The 19,473-nt window shown below is 45.8% G+C and overlaps 1 protein-coding gene across 1 annotated transcript in view; it reads right to left on the bottom strand.

Annotated features, from left to right (window-relative positions):
- itga8 (integrin, alpha 8) overlaps nucleotides 1–19,473 on the bottom strand; it is a 169,115-nt gene that overhangs the window by 13,708 nt on the left and 135,934 nt on the right. The window contains exons 22-25 of the mRNA XM_034174930.1: nucleotides 7,586–7,665; nucleotides 4,132–4,212; nucleotides 3,474–3,579; nucleotides 649–807 (exon numbers count right to left, since the gene is read on the bottom strand). Coding sequence (XP_034030821.1) covers nucleotides 649–807; nucleotides 3,474–3,579; nucleotides 4,132–4,212; nucleotides 7,586–7,665 — 426 coding nt within the window. The remainder of the gene's footprint in view (nucleotides 1–648; nucleotides 808–3,473; nucleotides 3,580–4,131; nucleotides 4,213–7,585; nucleotides 7,666–19,473) is intronic.

Below are 19,473 nucleotides of genomic sequence, written 5' to 3'. Positions count from 1 at the left end.
TAAAATTAAAATAGAAAAAATGCATATTACCCCTATCTGCACAAACAACATCTGACTATATACATTGTGTGGATCATGGCATGTCCCAATGTCAGAAAAGTTTGAAACATGAGCAAGACTTTCATGATTTCTCACAATGTTCTGCAGTGGTACTTTTACCACTGATTACAATGGGATGTCACCTCAAGTCTAAACCTGATACCAACATGTTTTCTTGAAATTTTTAAAAGTTTTCTGTCAATTTATAGAAAGTAAAGGACTCTTTTATTGTATTTTCAAGAGTAATAATACTTTATTTTTGTGCATGTCATTTAGACTGAAAGTGCTCCAAAACATTCATAGGTCATAAAGGGTTAAAATACTTAGTTTGAAATGATGAATCTTGAGTCTGGCTGTTATTTCTGCTCATAAGCAGAACAATACTGGGGAGCAATCAAGACAATAAGTAAAATAAAGTCTTCAGTTGGTAGCTATATTGTTTGGGATTGCAGTAAACATGGAGGTCTGAAATACATTATAAACTCTGTGGTCTAGTATAAGCTCCTGCTTTCATTCTGTCTGGAGTCATTCTGTCCATAAATATAGATCAGGCTCTTGAACATGTTTGAGTACTTGTTTGTGTATGTTCATGCAGTATTTCTGTGCTACCTGAAGCCCAAGTGGATTGAGGCTGGTGTCTGTTTTGCAGCGGATTGGCCCATCAGTTTGAATCTCCATGGCATACAGCAGGTTCTCATCATGGAAACGAGAAGGCCAGCCTACCTGGAGTACAGCTTCCAGAATACTGCTGGGGCCGGAGTTATGCAGCTGCAAAAAGAGGGGAGGAAAAAGAAGGATTTTAGCTATCGTACACCTCTCAATCTCAGAGGACTGAGGCCAAAATGGGGTTATCATAACTGTGGGATGAAGACACCAGCCACCTGTGTTTTAGAGATAATGTCCAATGCAGAGAAGATTGGAATTAGAGATGCGTAAAACCTACATGATTATTCGGCTCACCGTTCCCAAAAAAAAAACAACAAAAAAAGAGTCATGGGCTTAAATGAACCATCAATTCAATGAACTGTCAGCGTTAATCTAACCTGTGTTCTCTCTCTCACCATCTTCCACACAGGCATTCATATACGCTCACATGCACACATGGTCGTTAACACCGAAGCAAGTCATCCAAATAAGACATGATCCTGGCACTCCAGGGCAGGAATTGTGCCAGAGCAAAAACTGCGTCCTCTCTTAACTCAAAGCAGCTGCCAAATGGGAAAAAGCACCACAAATGAAAATCATTATCAGCTGCAGGACAAACCAGATGCCGCAGACAAGCAGCCGTGCCTCTAAAACGAAACGTACTCGTGTGAAGCACATGCACGGACACACACGGACATACATGCATGCAGGCAGGCATATGCATGTCTATTGTAAACCGCCGCCACTCTGTCTGACATCCTCCTGCCTTCTATCTCTTTCTCCTCTAACTCTGTTTGACCCTCTTGTTCCTCTCAACAATTATTTCTCATTACACCGTGTCCACTCTCTCTCTCTCACACACACACCCTTCCTTCCCAGCCGAGTTTTCCCTATTTTCTTCTCAGAGTTCTCCCTTCTTGTCCCGCTTTTCCGCCAGTAATTACTCCTGAGCTGCTCAACGCTGATCAGCCAGAGCCCAGTTCTTCATGGGGCTACTGTGTGTGTGTGTGTGTGTGTGCTTTGCTGTTTATTTCTACAGCTGTTTTGGAAAAAAAGGAAAAACAACAACAAAAATAAGGCATACTTGAATTGCTGAACGTCCCACCAAGACCTTACTGTGCAAAGAGTTGAGTGAATGAGTGAGTCAGTCTACACCGGCCAATTTATGTGTAGACAGTAACTCAAAAACAATAGATGCTTCCATCTTAAAACCCACCAAATTAAAACGAGTACCTATTGAGGATGAAATGATGAGTTCACGGTTAACTCGAACACACCAGAGCAATCCCCAAAGCAGCTTTCTTATCCCTCAGTAATATCTTGTAGATGTGTCTGCCACCTGCTGGATGGTTAGTGGATGTATGATGGACTGTAGGAGGGGTGATGGTCTAGAGGTTAGATAGGTGACAAGAGGATCTTTGGTACAATTTCCCTTCAAGTCATTAATCCCTAAGTTCCTGCCGGTGTGCAGTTGCGCATCTTGCATAGCAGCACTCGTGTCTGAGAGTGAATGGGTGAATACAAGGCATCATGTTTCACATGATCCAGGCATTCGCAAGTGTATCTGTATGTGGTGAAAGTGTTGAACTTATCTCGACAGTGACGTTCTTATTTCTGGGTCGTTGGCCTCTAAGATCAGGAAACTCCTGAGAAGAGCCTATGGGGTCATGAGGTGTTTGTAGAAGAAAAAAGTCCATGTCTTTAGGGTCTTGATGCTTCGTGTCTTTTATTATGGCTGTGAGACTCGGATGCTAACCAGTGATGACTAGATCAAACGAACAGTTACTTAGGGACACTCAGATAAGTCACATTTGTATCATGAGGGAGTGTCAACTATGACATTTTGGACATGTTGTGTTGTACAATCCAGCACACAGGTTACTCAGTGTTGAAGACGGCTGGAGAAGGCCAAGGACATGACCACGTTTGACCTGACAACATGTTACAAAAGTTAATGTTGTTAATGCTCTGTCAAATATATTTACAATTAGAATTGTCTTAATAATTGATTGTAACTAATAGGTTGCCATTTATTGTTCCTAGGTTTGCTGTGATAGCATTTAACACTCAGTGTATTGAAATGCTTTATGTGTCAAAGGTTGCATTGCAATAACACTTTTATCCTTAGATAGCATTCGGTCATGGTCCAGAGAACAAAAGGAGGACAATGCCAAGGAAGAGAGAAGTGTGCAAACAACATAGATAAGATTGATGAGGCGAGACATTCTTTCATCAGTGCATGATGAAGGAGAAGGAACGGACTCTGAGAGTGACTGTCTTATGCTATCAAATAATTTCATTCAATGAACTTTGGCACACCTTGGGAGTGTATATACGTGGCGAGAAACTGAATGTTCTGGGTACTTGTCTTCAGACTTGCACTCTGTATAACGTGTACTTTAAAGCTTTAAATAACAAAAAAATCTTCAAAGTTGAAACCTGCTTCCTTGGTGTCTCATTTGTTGTGTATATCAGAGGGTTTTTAGGCAATTTTTTACCAACACTACAATATATAGATGCTTGCTTTGGAGGTGTGTGTGGGGATTCCACAGTAGGGTGACTGTGGCAAGGTAGCAGTTTCAAAAACAAGCTTTTTGAGCATGTTTGCAAACAAATAATGGATTCTGCTAAAATATGTTCATTGTGAAACATCGGCCAGAATTCCAGTAAGTGATTTTACCAAACAGCTTACTGAGATACACATGAAGATTAGTCACAGTGACAACACAGCAACCACAGCTATAGTCCCTCCCCCTCCGCGAGACTGTGGATAAAATTCCTTGTGTTACCTCATAAACGTGTGTTACTTGTGGCCCCACGTCATCCTCTTTGACAGGCTTCTCTTTGGGTTCCCAGTTTGGGAATGGCAGGACCACCTGAGATGGGTGAGACACCCTGAAGGGATTAAAACACATCAATGTGACATATTAACAGCCATAAAGTAAAATGTTATTTCAGAGATTTGACATTTCATGAGTCTGCAATATCAAGTAGTGCCATACTTTTATTTCCAACACTTCATTTTAAAGATTTTTACGCATGTGTGTGGAAAGCTGATGTTGGTGTCATGTCCATTTAGCCTGACAGACAATTCTCGGAGAAAAAGAGCTACTTCACAGAGTGCTTGTTCCTCTGTTTGCCGACCATGGGCACACAAACTTTGAAGTGTTTGAGCACATCGGCGGGTCTGTACGCTTGTCAAATGCCGGCAGCTAGCCCATGTGCACATGATTAGCTGAAATTTATTTCTGTAAATGAGTTGTTATGGAGTGTTCCGGCTGTGTATAAACAAAGTCCACACTTTTAAACAGTACAAAAGGAACAGTAATATCCTGACATTGCCCAACTGAAACCAGATCAGCTGTATCTTTGCGGAGGAGGTGCAGGAACTAAGAATTTGTCACAGTCTTGTTGAGAAGACACGTCACTTTCATGCATTCGACTTACCCACGTAACTCGAGTTGAGCTTTGGCAACAATGGACAGATTCAAGCTGACCGAGTTGCTGTTGGAGTTGTCTTTGTTGGAACTGTGGAGAGATCCAGATGAATTTGACATATAAAAGGGAATTTTAAATAAGAACAATCTGCAATGGCTACACTGTACATTTGTTAACAGTAGTACTCATGCAAGAAATACTCGTGGCTTGTACGAGTGATTTAAGAGAATTTGTACCAATTCCCTTGCGTGTTGAGTGTTTCATAGGCACGAACAACATTTATGAGTGATCCAGACCCATCATAGAATTTGTGCAATTACTCTGATGTCATCTAAACCAGTGTTTTTAGTAGCTAATTGTAGGGATGTCCCGATCAAGTGTTTTTTGCCTCCAATCCTGGTATGAGTCATTCATCTTTGAGTTTCTGCTGATACCGCATCCTTATCAGATATTACAACAAAAATCTGCCCTATACTCGTAAACCAGCCCTCATGAGATACAAGAAAATCGGGCTGATAAATCAAACACTTTACCTATCAATTTTACTGCCCTGGAAACTGTGGCAATAAAATCAGGGTAATACAAATCTTAAAACAGGGCAACAAAAAGCCTGGAATTGTTTTATCCAATCAGGAACCCCCATTTCTCAGCCCCACCAATCACACACACCCATTTTGTGTTACCCTGGTGACAAGTGCAGGATCCTGATAATTTCTGATAATGATTGTTGTTCTTTATTTTTGCTGTAATACGTGATAAATATCTTATTACATGTCTGTTTATATCTCACACCCTGTATCCTGCCCCAATGTATCTGTATCAGCCCGAGTCCGAACAGACAAGTGATAAGGTATACTGATCACATACTTATATTTTCTGATATTACACTTGCACAGATCACACTTCAAGCACATTAAAAGGAAAACTGACATTTGTCAGACTTCCAAGCCCATCCACACTTGGGCTTGGATCACATATTGCTGCGTTGTTTGAGAGGTGTGGATGCTCATGATGGTGGGATGTATTGATCATATGGACTGGTCATACCTTCACTGGACTGTGAGGAAGCAGGAAGACTGTACAGCTCAGTGGCCTGCTACTGACATTTGGAGGATTCTGAGGGATAATATGGACCTTTGGGGGATGTTTCCAAGGAACACATCTGTCAACTAACTATGATGATCCCAATTGTGTTATACTTCACAGGTCCATGATATTTACCACTTGATAGTAAAGGTTGTTTAGACATGTGATTAATGTGACCCCTGGACTCCATATGTATTTGGTTGCTTATCTGCCCAATTTCTCTCCTTGCATATGCGATGATTATTTGTTGTGCTTTATTTGTTGTTTTGTTATTGGTAGTATGAGTTGGGTTTATATGAGGTTTCTTCTTACAATCCAGAAATGCTTGAGGCAGTTTTTCCTGATTGCTGTTGCCAATATTCCTGCTCAGGAAGTGGCTAAGGTTAGACCTTACCCTTGGAAAGTGCTTTGGGTGACTTATGCTGTGATTTGGCGGTAAATAAATAAACTGAATTGAACTGAAAGTTAATACATTTTATATGACTGAACAACTCTGCCATGTATTAAAAAGAAAAAAAAAATCTATCAATTCACCCTGTTTCTCACGCTTTTTATTTATTTATTTTATTTCATTGTACTTTTACAAAACAAAGAAACATGAATAAACAAATGGTTATGTAGTGTACAGTGAAAAAACAAATCTGATCATATGAAACTAAGAAACCAGATTCCAATGAATCAAAAATGGTTTCAAATGGTTTGAAAATCCTATGTAAATTGCACTTCATGATAACACTGAATTGTAAAGTAATTCAAAATTTATTCGTATAGCATAATAGTGTCATTAATTGCAAATGGCTGTTAAACATTATTGTGTAATAATACAAAATATATATGAGAGTCTCAAACGACAAACCCACTGACGGCACATATTCTTTAAGACATCTCCATGATGAATATGGAGACGTACCCTCGACCCTATCCATCACAGTCTTTGATTGTCTTGATATTGCTAGAATTTTTTATTTGTTTTATTATTATTATTTTTTTTTACTTCCATTTCTATGGAAGTAAATGCCAAAATTATTTTCCAATTCCACAAATTCTGGAAAACATTTTCAAGGTCAAAGTCCTGTTAGAAGCGGACTTTCATAAGCTAAATTAGATGTGATCAAGTGTCAGGAGTATGTATTTGGTTCATGAACTTGAATCAAAGTTTTTTTTGTGGTGTTGTCATTTCTTTTTTGTTTGTTTACTTTTTCAGCTTCTGAATTCTTTTTCAGATAATTTTCACAGGACATTGGTTATCTCTGCTATGCACAATTTGTCATTGCTGTTTGGCACTTGGTTTCGGACTGATAACTGGAAGACAGACAAACAGGAATAAAATTGGAACTTCCATCCAATATTGGTGGTGTAGCTAAATCCATAAGAGAAAAATGAGAGTGACTGAGGCACTTTTGTTGAGATACAATGCAAAATGTACAGCAAATGGGCTTTTCAATATTAAATTCAAATTTCCACAAAATTCACAATCCACATCAGATCCGGACCAAACTTTGTCATTTGAACCATCCTACATAATGCTTTCAAATTTGATCTTTTTTAACAGTTATGAATTTTTAGAAAATTCATTCCATGTTAAAGATAGGGATTTTTCCAAGATTTTTCCTGACTATGACCTTTGACCTTGAAAATTGAATCAGTTCTTCTCTATCAGGATACGAATCTTATAAAACGACAACAACAAAAAAACATAGTATATGAAAAGTGGTGGGCTAAAGGCTGTTCACAAACGGACAAACACACAAACAAACAGGGGCGAAAACATAACCTCCTCCAACTTAGTTGGCAGCGGTAAAAATAAACCATGATGGGAGGATGAAAAAAGTGTGCAACTGGGCTGATGTGCGCCAATTTATATTATACTCATACAAACGCCTTGTACACAAAAAGTATGAGAAATTTATGATATGAATATAAAAATGTTCTTGCATGGGGCCCAATGTGCTTATCTAACCAAATTAAATCCAATACCACGCAAGCTGCAAAACAACAGTTGTCGTACTGGAAAATGGGAAATCACATGATGTAAGAAAAAAACCTCACAAAGATAAAATTATGAGCAGCTGTCTGAACAAAAGGACTTCTAAGACAGTGGCCAGTATTTAACTGTCTGTGCCTGTATCTGATGATGTGATGTGTCAACATCTTTTCTAAGATGCAAACAGTGGACTTGTTGTGTTGCGTTTGTCTCATCTCCACAGCTCCTCCGGGCTATCTGTCTGGTTCTGTCTCTGTGGTTTGTTTCATCAAACCGCAAACATTGACAGGATCAGCACAGCCGCAGAACTTATTTACATGGTTTAGAAGAGAGACAAACAGCTCTTTGTGCGTGTGCGTGCAGAAGTATGCTGTATATATGTGTAGGTGTTACCTGTGGATCTGGAGCTGAAAGCTGATCTTTGGTCCAGCATCTTCCAGCCTTTGGACTGAAAACCTCAGACCAACGGACAACTGGGCAAAACAATGTGGAAAAAAGATAAAAATGAGAAATGATGGAGTGAGAGAAGATAGATCAAACAGAGCTGCAAAGAAAAAGACAGAGAAAAGCTGTCATGTGAAAAAAACTGCAGCAATAAACAGTAAACTTCTTTTTGATCAAATATTTTATTAAATTATATTATATTTGAAGCAGAAGGAAAAACATTATAATGAGTCAAATCTATTACAATAGCCAATGGTAAATACGCATGTATCATCAATTATCAGAATATATACATATACATAAAAGAAAACAAAGCAAATCCCCCCCCCCCAAAAAAAATAAATCAAAAATTACCTTGCAACAAACACACACCATATCCCGCCCCACCCACCCCAGGACCGTTGAGTGATCTATACTAGCTCTTTCAATTGCTCAATTGCTAACAACCATAAAGCAATCTTAGACTCCATCACACCAATCACACGGGCAGTGGACACCTCTAGGTAGATGACATCAAGGAATGTGAGATACCAATTGGTCAGAGAAAGTTTATCTGGGCATTTCCATCTTGAAGAAACCAGTTTTTTTTTTAGCTGCTGTAAGCCCAGCCAGAACAAGTTTCTTTTTATGTAGAGGGGCAGACATTTTGGATAAGTCATTTAACAGTAAAACAGGTACAGATAGAGGAACATTCAAACCAAATATATCAGATAACAGGCGGACACCCCTAGAACTTTTGAATAAATGTACCAGGCACACCAAGTGGACATAAGGTACAGCAGGAATCTGGTAAAAGACCCATCATGTGCAAACTTCTGGGAGTCAGATAAGTTCTATGAGCAAAATTGAAATTAATTTGTTGGTGATCTGGATTATGTGAGGAAAGCTGTATATAATACCAAACCAAATCCCAGTCAAACTCAGGGTGAAGCTCTGGGACATCCCTTCTCCAAACAGAGTCCAGTGGAAGATTGGTATAAGAGGACTCAAGTAATTGACAATAGATCTGAGTGACAAAACCCCTTGACGTATCCTTATCATAAAAAAATTATGAAATGGGTGTCGCTGCAACGATCTATCCCAAGGTATCCCATAAGCTTTCAATGCTGTCCGAAGTCGAAGAAAAAAGAAGAAAGAGATACCAGGGAGCTCATACCAGCTTGAAAGATCCTGAAAAGACCGCAGACCAGTAGTGTTAAAAATATCACCTAAGGTATGAATGCCTTTCTTTTCCCACTGAGGAAAAAAGATAGGCCGATGACCTACCAGTAGTTTATTATTTTTAAACAGCAGGGTGTTACAGTGCCACTCACATCTCACAGCACAAGATTTCTGAACGTCACGCCATACCTGAATAACGTGCGTGATCAGGGGGCCAAACCGCAACTGGCATTACTTAACAGAAATGTTAGCATAGACAATATCTTGGAGCCTATGGGGAGACACGAGTGCCTCCTCCAAAGACCGCCAAGAAACCTTTGCCTTTGGGTCAAACCAAGTGATTAGAGGTCGTAGTAAAAATGCATAAAAATATAATTTAAAATTTGGAAACGCCAAACCGCCAGCCTTTTTCATCCTCTGAGCAGTGGACATCTTTAACCTTGACCGCTTATTGTTCTAGATAAATCTGTATGTTGCTGATTGAAGTTTTTGCCAGTAACGAACAGAGGGAGACACAGGGAGCATTGAACTGATAAAATGAACCCTTGGTAATATATTCATTTTAATGATTGAAGACCGGGCCTGTAGTGAGTTAGGTAACCCAGACCATCTGTTGAGGTCCCGAAGAACATTTTAATACAATCTAGAATAATTATACTTTATAATCTGGTTTATAGTGGGAAATATTTCAACGCCAAGATATCTGAAATGCTCAATCATGGGGATGTTAGCAGGGAGGGTAGCTCTAGCAACATCAGTAAGAGGCAAATAGGCAGATTTCGACCAGTTGACTCTAAAGCCGGAAAGATTCCCAAAGTCCTCCACAGTGTTGCGTGGGCCGCTGAAGAGGAGGTACTACTGGCCCACCACCACCAGATGGCGCCCTGCTTGAAGTGCGGGCTTCAAGCATGAGAGGGCGTCATAGCAACCGGGAGTGACAGCTGTCACTCGTCACCAGCACCAGCTGTCACTCATCCACATCACCACTACCTTAAAGGCCGGACTGCAACTCCACCTCCCCGCCGAGAAATCAGCTACCTTGGAGGTAATATTCTCTGCTGTATTTAACGCTGACTAATAGTCTGAACTTCTTTGCAGCCGTTTTCCTGTGGTGTTGCCTTATCTGTGAGATTGGCGTTTGGTGTGATCAGCGACGGCTTCGCTTCACACCCCAACCAGATAAGTGGTTAGACAGGAGCTGCACGAGTGTGTGACTGGAGGTGGAGGTGCTCCCTCCCAAAAGAACACAGACTGTGGGATTACTGAGTGTGCGTACTCACACTCACCTGTGCTGTTTCTGTTCTCTGCCAGCAGTGCCAGGTCTGACAGCTGGAGATGGTGGCCACCTGGGGACTCAGGACTTGGCGGCTCCGGTGTTCTTCAGATCTGTTGGCAGTGAGGGCCGTGTGGGATCCGGCTCGGTTCTGGACGGGCGTCTCCTATCTTCAAGCCTGCCCACACCTCACCCAACGTGTAATTGACTGTAGTTCCAAACTTGTTGTTGTCTGTATTCCGTTGTGCACAATTTACAACATTAAATTGTTACTGTTTGGCTTATCCATTGCCCGTTCTTTTACGCCCCCTGTTGTGGGTCCGTGTTCCTACACTTTCACAACAGGATTTCTCGGCCGGCGTCATGGATCCCGAGGGGCGTCAACCATCGCTTGAACAGCCAATGGAAGAGCGAGGTGCACAGGCACCAGCAGGAGGCGTGTTAGGTGAGCTGCAGCACATCTTAACCGCTTTTACTGCTCGGTTGGACTTAGTTACTGAGCAGAGCATTGTTCTCAATCGAAGGATGGAGGCTCTCACCGCCCAGGTGGAAGCGCATGCTCAGGGCGCTGCTGCAGCACCTCCTCCTGCTGACCGAATGCCAGAGACAGACATTCCACTGGTCGTTCAACGAACCCCAACACCTTCCCCTGAAGCATACATAAGCCCCCCGGAGCCGTACGGAGGCTGTGTGGAGACGTGCGCGGACTTCTTGATGCAGTGCTCGCTCGTCTTTTCACAGCGTCCCGTCATGTACGCGTCAGACGCTAGCCGGGTGGCTTACGTTATAAATTTGCTTCGAGGAGAGGCACGCGCCTGGGCTACAGCACTCTGGGAGCAGAATTCACGGCTCCTAATGACTTACACTGGGTTTGTGAGGGAGTTCCGACAGGTGTTCAACCACCCTCATAGAGGCGAGACCGCTTCAAGCGTGCTGCTGTCGATAAGACAGGGGTGTCGGAGCGCAGCGAAGTATGCAGTCGACTTCCGCATCGCGGCAGCGTGAGCCGGCTGGAATGCTGTTGCGCTCCGTGCCGCCTTTGTAAACGGACTGTCCCTGGTCCTTAAGGAGCACCTGGTGGCGAAGGACGAGCCGCAGGATTTAGACGGGCTTATCGACCTGGTTATACGGTTAGACAACCGATTAACAGAACACCGACGGGAGCGAGACGAAGGGCGTGGTCAGGCATAAGCCGTCCCTCTTCCTCCCGGGTCCGAAAGGGAGCCGACTTTCCCACGCTCCACAGCCAGGGCACTCCACGTGACGACAGCTCCCCCTACTGACGTTGCTATGGAAACGAGCAGGGCCAAAAAGCGATCCGTGGGGAGTGTTTTCTCTGCAGCTCAACCGAGCACACACAGAAAGAATGCCCCAAACGGTCAAAACAGCAGCACTCGTCCTTAGAGACTGGGCTAAGGGTGAGTCACAATACCCACGCGGGGAGACCCCGAAAATCTGCACGTATCCCAGTCATGATCCTGAGTGGGGATCTAACCCTTCACTCCCCAGCACTGGTGGACACGGGGTCGGAGGGGAATCTTCTGGATAGCAGATGGGCAAAGAGGTTGGGCTAGTGGCCTTACCGTCACCATTGTCGGTGCGGGCACTAGATGGTACCCTTCTTCCACTAATCACACACCAGACATAGCCAGTGACATTGGTTGTGTCTGGAAATCACAGGGAGGAGATTGTGTTTTATGTAACACCTTCTACCTCCCGAGTGATTTTGGGTTTTCCATGAGTGTTAAAACACAATCCCCGGATTGATTGGCCGTCTGGGGTTGTGGTTCAGTGGAGCAAAACCTGCCACCGGGAGTGTTTAGGATCCTCGGTTCCACCCGGTGTGACAGCTAAGGAGGAGGTTTTAGTTCCCCCCAATCTGGCGGCGGTGCCAGCCGAGTACCATGACCTTGCTGACGTCTTCAGCAAGGATCTGGCACTCACGCTGCCCCCGCACCGTCCGTACGATTGTGCCATTGATTTGATACCAGGCGCTGAGTACCCGTCCAGCAGGTTGTACAGCCTCTCACGTCCGGAACGCGAATCAATGGAGACCTACATCCGGGACTCGTTAGCTGCCGGGTTGATCTGGAACTCCACCTCCCCGATGGGTGCTGGTTTCTTTTTTGTAGGCAAGAAGGACGGCGGACTCCGTCCATGCATTGATTACAGAGGGCTGAACGAGATCACGGTTCGCAACCGATACCCGTTACCTCTGTTGGATTCAGTGTTCACGCCCTTGCATGGAGCCAAAATTTTCACAAAATTGGATCTTAGGAATGCTTATCACCTGGTTCGGATCCAGGAGGGAGACGAGTGGAAGACGGCATTTAACACCCCGTTAGGTCACTTTGAGTACCTGGTCATGCCGTTCGGCCTCACCAATGCGCCCGCGACGTTCCAAGCGTTGGTGAATGACGTCTTGCGGGACTTCCTGCATCGGTTTGTCTTCGTATATCTAGACGATATACTCATCTTTTCTCTGGATCCTGAAACCCATGTCAAGCATGTACGTCAGGTCCTACAGCGGTTGTTGGAGAACCGGCTGTTTGTGAAGGGCGAGAAGTGCGAGTTCCACTGCACTTCTTTGTCCTTCCTGGGGTTCATAATCTCCTCCAACTCCGTCACCCCTGATCCGGCCAAGGTTGCGGCGGTGAGAGATTGGCCCCAACCAACAAACCGTAGGAAACTGCAACAGTTCCTCGGTTTCGCAAATTTCTACCGGAGGTTCATCAAGGGCTACAGTCAGGTAGTTAGCCCCCTGACAGCCCTGACCTCCACAAAAGTCCCCTTCACCTGGTCGGATCGGTGTGAAGCCGCGTTTAGGGAGTTGAAACGCCAGTTCTCGACTGCACCAGTTGTGGTGCAGCCCGATCCCAATCGCCAGTTTGTAGTTGAAGTGGACGCCTCTGACTCAGGGATAGGAGCCGTGCTATCCCAGAGCGGGGAGTCCGACAAGGTTCTCCATCCATGTGCCTACTTTTCCCGCAGGTTGACCCCGGCTGAAAGGAACTACGACGTCGGCAATCGGGAACTTCTTGCGGTGAAGGAGGCTCTTGAGGAGTGGAGACACCTGTTGGAGGGAGCATCGGTACCTTTTACGGTTTTCACGGACCATCGGAACCTGGAGTGCATTCGGACCGCCAGGTGTCTGAACCCCAGGCAAGCCCGCTGGTCACTGTTCTTCGGGCGTTTTGACTTTTGGATCACCTACCACCCCGGGACGAAGAACCAACGATCTGACGCCCTGTCCCGGGTGCACGAAGAGGAGGTCAAGACCGAGCTGTCAGACCCGACGGAAACAATCATCCCCGAGTCCATTGTCGTGGCCACCCTCACCTGGGACGTGGAGAAGACCATCTGGGAGGCCCTGACACGGAGCCCGGACCCGGGGACAGGTCCAAAGGACAAATTGTACGTCCCACCAGAGGCCAGGGCTGCGGTCCTAGACTTCTGTCATGGTTCCAAGCTCTCCTGTCATCCAGGGGTGCGAAGGACCGTGGCAGTGGTCTGCCAGCACTTCTGGTGGGCGTCTATGGAAGCTGACGTCCGGGAGTATGTCCAGGCCTGCACCACCTGTGCCAGGGGCAAAGCCGACCACCACAAGGCCCAAGGCCTCCTCCAGTCTCTGCCCGTGCCTCATCGCCCCTGGTCTCACATCGGCCTGGACTTTGTCACGGGCCTCCCGCCGTCCCAGGGCATGACTACCATCCTCACGATAGTGGACTGGTTCTCCAAGGCGGCCCACTTCGTGGCCCTTCCAAAGCTCCCGACGGTCCAGAAGACTGCAGACCTCCTGGTCCACCATGTCGTGCGTCTGCATGGGATTCCATCGGATATTGTCTCAGACCGTGGTCCTCAGTTCTCCTCTCAGGTCTGGAGGAGTTTCTGCAGGGAACTGGGGGCCACCGTGAGTCTCTCGTCCGGGTACCATCCTCAGACGAATGGACAGGCAGAGCGGGTGAACCAGGAATTGGAGCAGACCCTCCTCTGCGTGACCTCCGCGCACCCGACGGCCTGGAGTAACCATCTGGCCTGGATCGAGTACGCTCATAATAGCCAAGTATCGTCTGCTACCGGCCTCTCCCCGTTTGAGGTGTGTTTGGGGTACCAGCCCCCATTGTTCCAGCTAGTGGAGGGAGAGGTCGGGGTGCCCTCGGTCCAGGCCCATCTGAGAAGGTGCCGTCGGGTGTGGTGTACCGCCCGCTCTGCCCCGCTCAAAGCCTGGACGAGGGCCAAAAACCATGCAGACCGCCGGCGTGCCCCGGCCCCTACATGTCAGCCTGGGCAGGAGGTTTGGCTTTCCACAAAAGACATTCCCCTGCAAGTGGAATCCCAGAAATTAAAGGACAGATACATTGGACCTTTCACCATACTCAAGATCCTCAGTCCAGCCGCAGTGAAGCTGAAGCTGCCAGCTTCGCTGCGGATCCACCCGGTTTTCCATGTGTCACGCATCAAACCTCACCACGTTTCACCCCTCTGTGCCCCCGGACCGGCGCCGCCTCCTGCCCGGATCATCGACGGGGAGCCGGCTTGGACCGTGCGCCGGCTCCTGGACGTCCGTCGGAAGGGCCAGGGGTTCCAGTATTTGGTGGACTGGGAGGGGTATGGACCTGACGAATGCTCCTGGGTGAAGAGGAGCTTCATCCTGGACCCGGCCCTCCTGGCCGACTTCTACCGGCGGCACCCGGACAAGCCTGGTCGGGCGCCAGGAGGCGCCCGTTGAGGGGGGGGGTCCTGTTGTGTGGGCGAGGAGAGGAGGTACTGCTGGCCCACCACCACCAGATGGCGCCCTACTTGAAGTGCGGGCTTCAAGCACGAGAGGGCGTCATAGCAACCGTGAGTGACAGCTGTCACTCGTCATCAGCACCAGCTGTCACTCATCCACATCACCACCACCTTAAAGGCCGGACTGCAACTCCACCTCCCCGCCGAGAAATCAGCTACCTTGGAGGTAATATTCTCTGCTGTATTTAACGCTGACTAATAGTCTGAACTTCTTTGCAGCCCTTTTCCTGTGGTGTTGCCTTATCTGTGGGATTGGCATTTGGTGTGATCAGCGACGGCTTCGCTTCACACCCCAACCAGATAAGTGGTTAGACAGGAGCTGCACGAGTGTGTGACTGGAGGTGGAGAGGTGCTCCCTCCCAAAAGAACACAGACTGTGGGATTACTGAGTGTGCGTACTCACACTCACCTGTGCTGTTTCTGTTCTCTGCCAGCAGTGTCAGGTCTGACAGCTGGAGACGGTGACCACCTGGGGACTCAGGACGTGGCGGCTCCGGTGTTCTTCAGATCCGTTGGTGGTGAGGGCCGTGTGGGATCCGGCTTGGTTCTGGACGGGCGTCTCCTATCCTCAAGCCTGCCCACACGTCACCCAACGTGTAATTGACTGTAGTTCCAAACTTGTTGTTGTCTGTATTCCATTGTGCACAATTTACAACATTAAATTGTTACTGTTTGGCTTATCCATTGCCCGTTCTTTTACGCTCCCTGTTGTGGGTCTGTGTTCCTACACTTTCACAACACACAGCTCTTAAAAGGTGTGGGACTGAAACAGAAGGATTTTGCAGAAAAAGGAGCACATCATCTGCATATAAATTCAAGTGGTGAACTGTACTACTAATAAGAATAGGGGAAATATTTTGAGATTGTCTAATAAATTGCGCTAATGGTTCCATGGATAGGGCAAAAAGGCCCAGACTTAAGGGACAGCCCTGTCTAGATGACCTTGAAACAGGAAAAGGTGAAGAGCAGATCTTACCAGTAAGAACCATGGCTGAAGGGCCTGTATAAAGGACTTTGATCATATGAATAAACCTCTCTCCCAGACCCATCCTTCCAAGAACTGACCATAAATATGCCCATTCTAACCTGTCAAATGCTTTCATGACATCCAAAGACAAGATAGCTGTGGGAGTCCCACTATCTTTTCATGCATCAATAATGTGTGGCAAACGCCTAAGATTATCTGTTGCCAAACGGCCTTTTATGAAACCAGTTTGATCACAATGAACCAAAGATGTCATATAGTTATATCATGTGTCATATAGTATAGTGAGCGCCTTGGGGCAGCTGTTGTTGTGATTTGGCGCTATATAAATAAAAAATGATTTGATATAGTTCTGGAACTGGCGGGCTAACATCTTGGCATAGATTTTAAGGTCTGCACAGAGCAAACTTAACGGTCTATAGCTACCACATTCAGTCGGGTTCTTACCTTTCTTAAGTAACAAAGAGATGAGAGCTAAATTGATGTCCCTAGAAAAACAACCTTCCTCCACTGAATATAGAATCATTGAGTGGCCCATCAGATCCCAGAAAGTGAGGTAGAACTCAGGTGGTATACCATCCCATCCAGGTGCCTTACCATGCCTCATCTCAGAGACTGTCTCTTTAAGCTCATCTAAAGTAATGGGTGCAGCTAATTGCTTAGCATCATCTTCTGACAAGTGTGGCAAATTAATTCTATCAATATAAGTTTCAATTTTGCATTTATCAAGGGTGACCACTGAATTATATAAATCTGAATAAAAAGAGTGAAAAGTTTCAATAAACAGTAAACTTCATCTTCTGGTATTGTCTCTGCCATGCCTGCTGCTGGTGGTTGGTTTATTTGGTGGATTCCTCAAAATCTACTTGAACCACTTATCAAAAGACTTAAAGCCAAGTGGCCTCAACTGGAATACAAACTACAGTGCATCCAGAAAGTATTCACAGTGCTTCACTTGTTTAACATTTTGTTATGTTACAGCCGTATTCGCCTTGACTCCAGTCTTATTGATGATGATCCCCCTTATGATGGGGTCATCAATTTCCTTGGTGGAAGTCACTGAGGTAGTCTAACAACTCTCCAGAAAGGTTGAAGGCTCTGGGTGTGGAGGGACTGTCTTGGATGAGATGTCTCTTCAACATTGCATTGAGGTCTGGGACAGTGCCAAAGGAGTGGCAAACTGGGGTGGTGGTCCACATATTTAAAAAAGGGGACCAGAGAGTGTGTGCCAATTACAGGGGCATCACACTACTAAGACTCCCTGGTAGAGCCTACGCCAGGGTGCTGGAAAGGAGGGTTCGGCTGATAGTCGAACCTCTGATTGAAGAGGAACAATGCGTGTTCCATCCTGGTTGTGGAACAACTTACCAGCTGTTCATTCTCACAGGGCTCTTTTAGGGAGCCTGGGAGTATGCCCATCCAGTCTACATGTGCTTTGTGGACTTGGAGAAGGTGCATAATCGGGTACCCCAGGAGATACTGTGGGAGGTGCTGTGGGAGTATGGAGTGAGGGGGTCCCTTCTCAGCCATCCAATCTCTGTGCTCACAAAGCGAGAGCTGTGTTCAGGTGCTTGGCAGTAAGTTGGGCACGTTTCAGTGGGGTTGGCCTCTGCCAGGGTTGCGCCTTGTCACCAGTCTTGTTTGTGATATTCATGGATAGGATATCAAGGCGTAGTCAGGGGGAGGAGGGTTTCCACTTTGATGGGCTCAGGGTTTCATCACTGCTTTTTTCAGATGATGTGGTCCTGTTGGCCTCATCAGCCTGTGACCTCCAACACTCACTGGGTGGGTTCGCAGCCGAGTGTAGAGCGGCTGGGATGGGGACCAGCACCTCTAAATCTGAGGCCATGGTTCTCAGCAGTTCAAGTACCTCAGGATCTTGTTCACGAGTGAGAGGACAATGTGGCATGAGATTGGCCGGAGAACTGAGCAGCAGAGATGGTATTGCATTCACTATGTTGTTATGTTGTGACAAAAAGGGAGTTGAGCCAAAAGGTAAAGCTGTCGATCTACTGGTCAGTCTTTGTTCCTGCTCTCACCTATGGTCAGGAGGGTCGGGTCATGACTGAAAGAACTAGATTGCGGGTACAAGCGGCTGAAATGGGCTTCCTTGGGAGGGTGGCTGGTGTCTGTCTTAGAGATAGGATGAGAAGTTTGGTCATACATAAGGAGCACCGAGTAGAGCTGCTGCTGCTTCGCGTTGAAAGGAGTCAGCTGAGGTGGTTTGGGCATCTGGTAAGGACATGCCAGGAACAGGCATGTCCAGCTGGGAGGAGACCCTGGACTAGGTGGACAGATTATATCTCCACACTGGCCTGCGAACACCTCTGTATCCCCAAGTCAGAGATGGTTAATGTGGCCCAGGAAAGGGAAGTTTGGGTCCACTGCTGGAGCAATTGCCCCCCAACCTGATCTCAGAGAAGCGGTTGAAGATGTATATGTATATATGCTCAGTACTTTGTTGATGCATCTTTAGCAGCAATTACAGCCTCATGTTTTCTTGAATATGATGCCACAAACGTGATGCACCTAATCTTTGGGCAGTTTTGTCCATTCCTCTTTGCAGCACCTCTCAAGCTCCATTAGGTTGGATGGAGAGTGTTGGAACACAGTCATTTTCAGATCTCTCCAGAGGTGTTCAATCTGATTCAGGTCTGGGCCACTCAAGGACATTCACAGAGTTGTCCTGAAGCCATTCCTTTGATATCTTGGCTGTCTGCTTAGGGTCACTGTCCTGGTAAAAGATGAACCGTCACCCCAGTCTGAGATCAAGAGTGCTCTGGAGCAGGTTTTCATCCAAAATGTCTCTGTACATTGCTGCATTCATTTTTCCCACAGTCCTGACTCATCTCCCAGTTCCTGCTGCTGTAAAACATGCCCACAGCATGATGCTGCCACCACCATGTTTCACTGTAGGGATGGTATTGGCAAGGTGATGATCAGTGGAATGAGGCTGCAACATAAAAAATGTGGAAAAAGTGCAACACTGTGAATACTTTCTGGATGCAGTGTACCGTACAGTATGTTTTGTGATGGAGCTGCATCAAGATGTGAGGATTCATCATTTTTGTGGAGCATTTACCTTACATAAAATTGCTACTTGTGCTATCTCACCAACTCAAATCAAATTAATTTAATCTTATATCACGTCAAGTGACAGAGCAGAGAGCTCAGTGGGATAAGGAGTCAATATGTAGACATGGATTTGATTCCTGTCCAGGCGCTCACCTGCATTGTCCCAGTAAAACATAGCTGTAAAAAGGGGTACCAGCCATGGTTGGGGAAGTAACCTGCATTGAAATGGCACCCTGTCCAGGAGGAGTCATAGACTTTGATCAGCTTCATGCTTTGGAATCCGGGGATATGCGTCAGCACCACTGGGACCCAGGGCCTTCATATCATTTGACTTCATATCACAGAAGATATCATCACTGCAGGCACTCAGTCCTTCGCTACCTGGTTAATAGAGCTGAGTAAGTTTATTTATTTACTTTATTTCAATTCAACTCAATATATTTATATAACACCAAATCATAACAGAAGGTGTTTCACAAGAGCAAGGTCCAACATTTGCAAATCACCAGACGGGTGACCATGCACTCTTCCCAACACAACAACAGTAAACTA

This window comes from Thalassophryne amazonica, chromosome 7 (assembly GCF_902500255.1).
Source record: "Thalassophryne amazonica chromosome 7, fThaAma1.1, whole genome shotgun sequence".
Taxonomy (NCBI): Eukaryota; Metazoa; Chordata; class Actinopteri; order Batrachoidiformes; family Batrachoididae; genus Thalassophryne; species Thalassophryne amazonica.
Note: the sequence above shows the minus strand (reverse complement) of the source record. Positions and strands in the feature narration are given on the sequence as shown.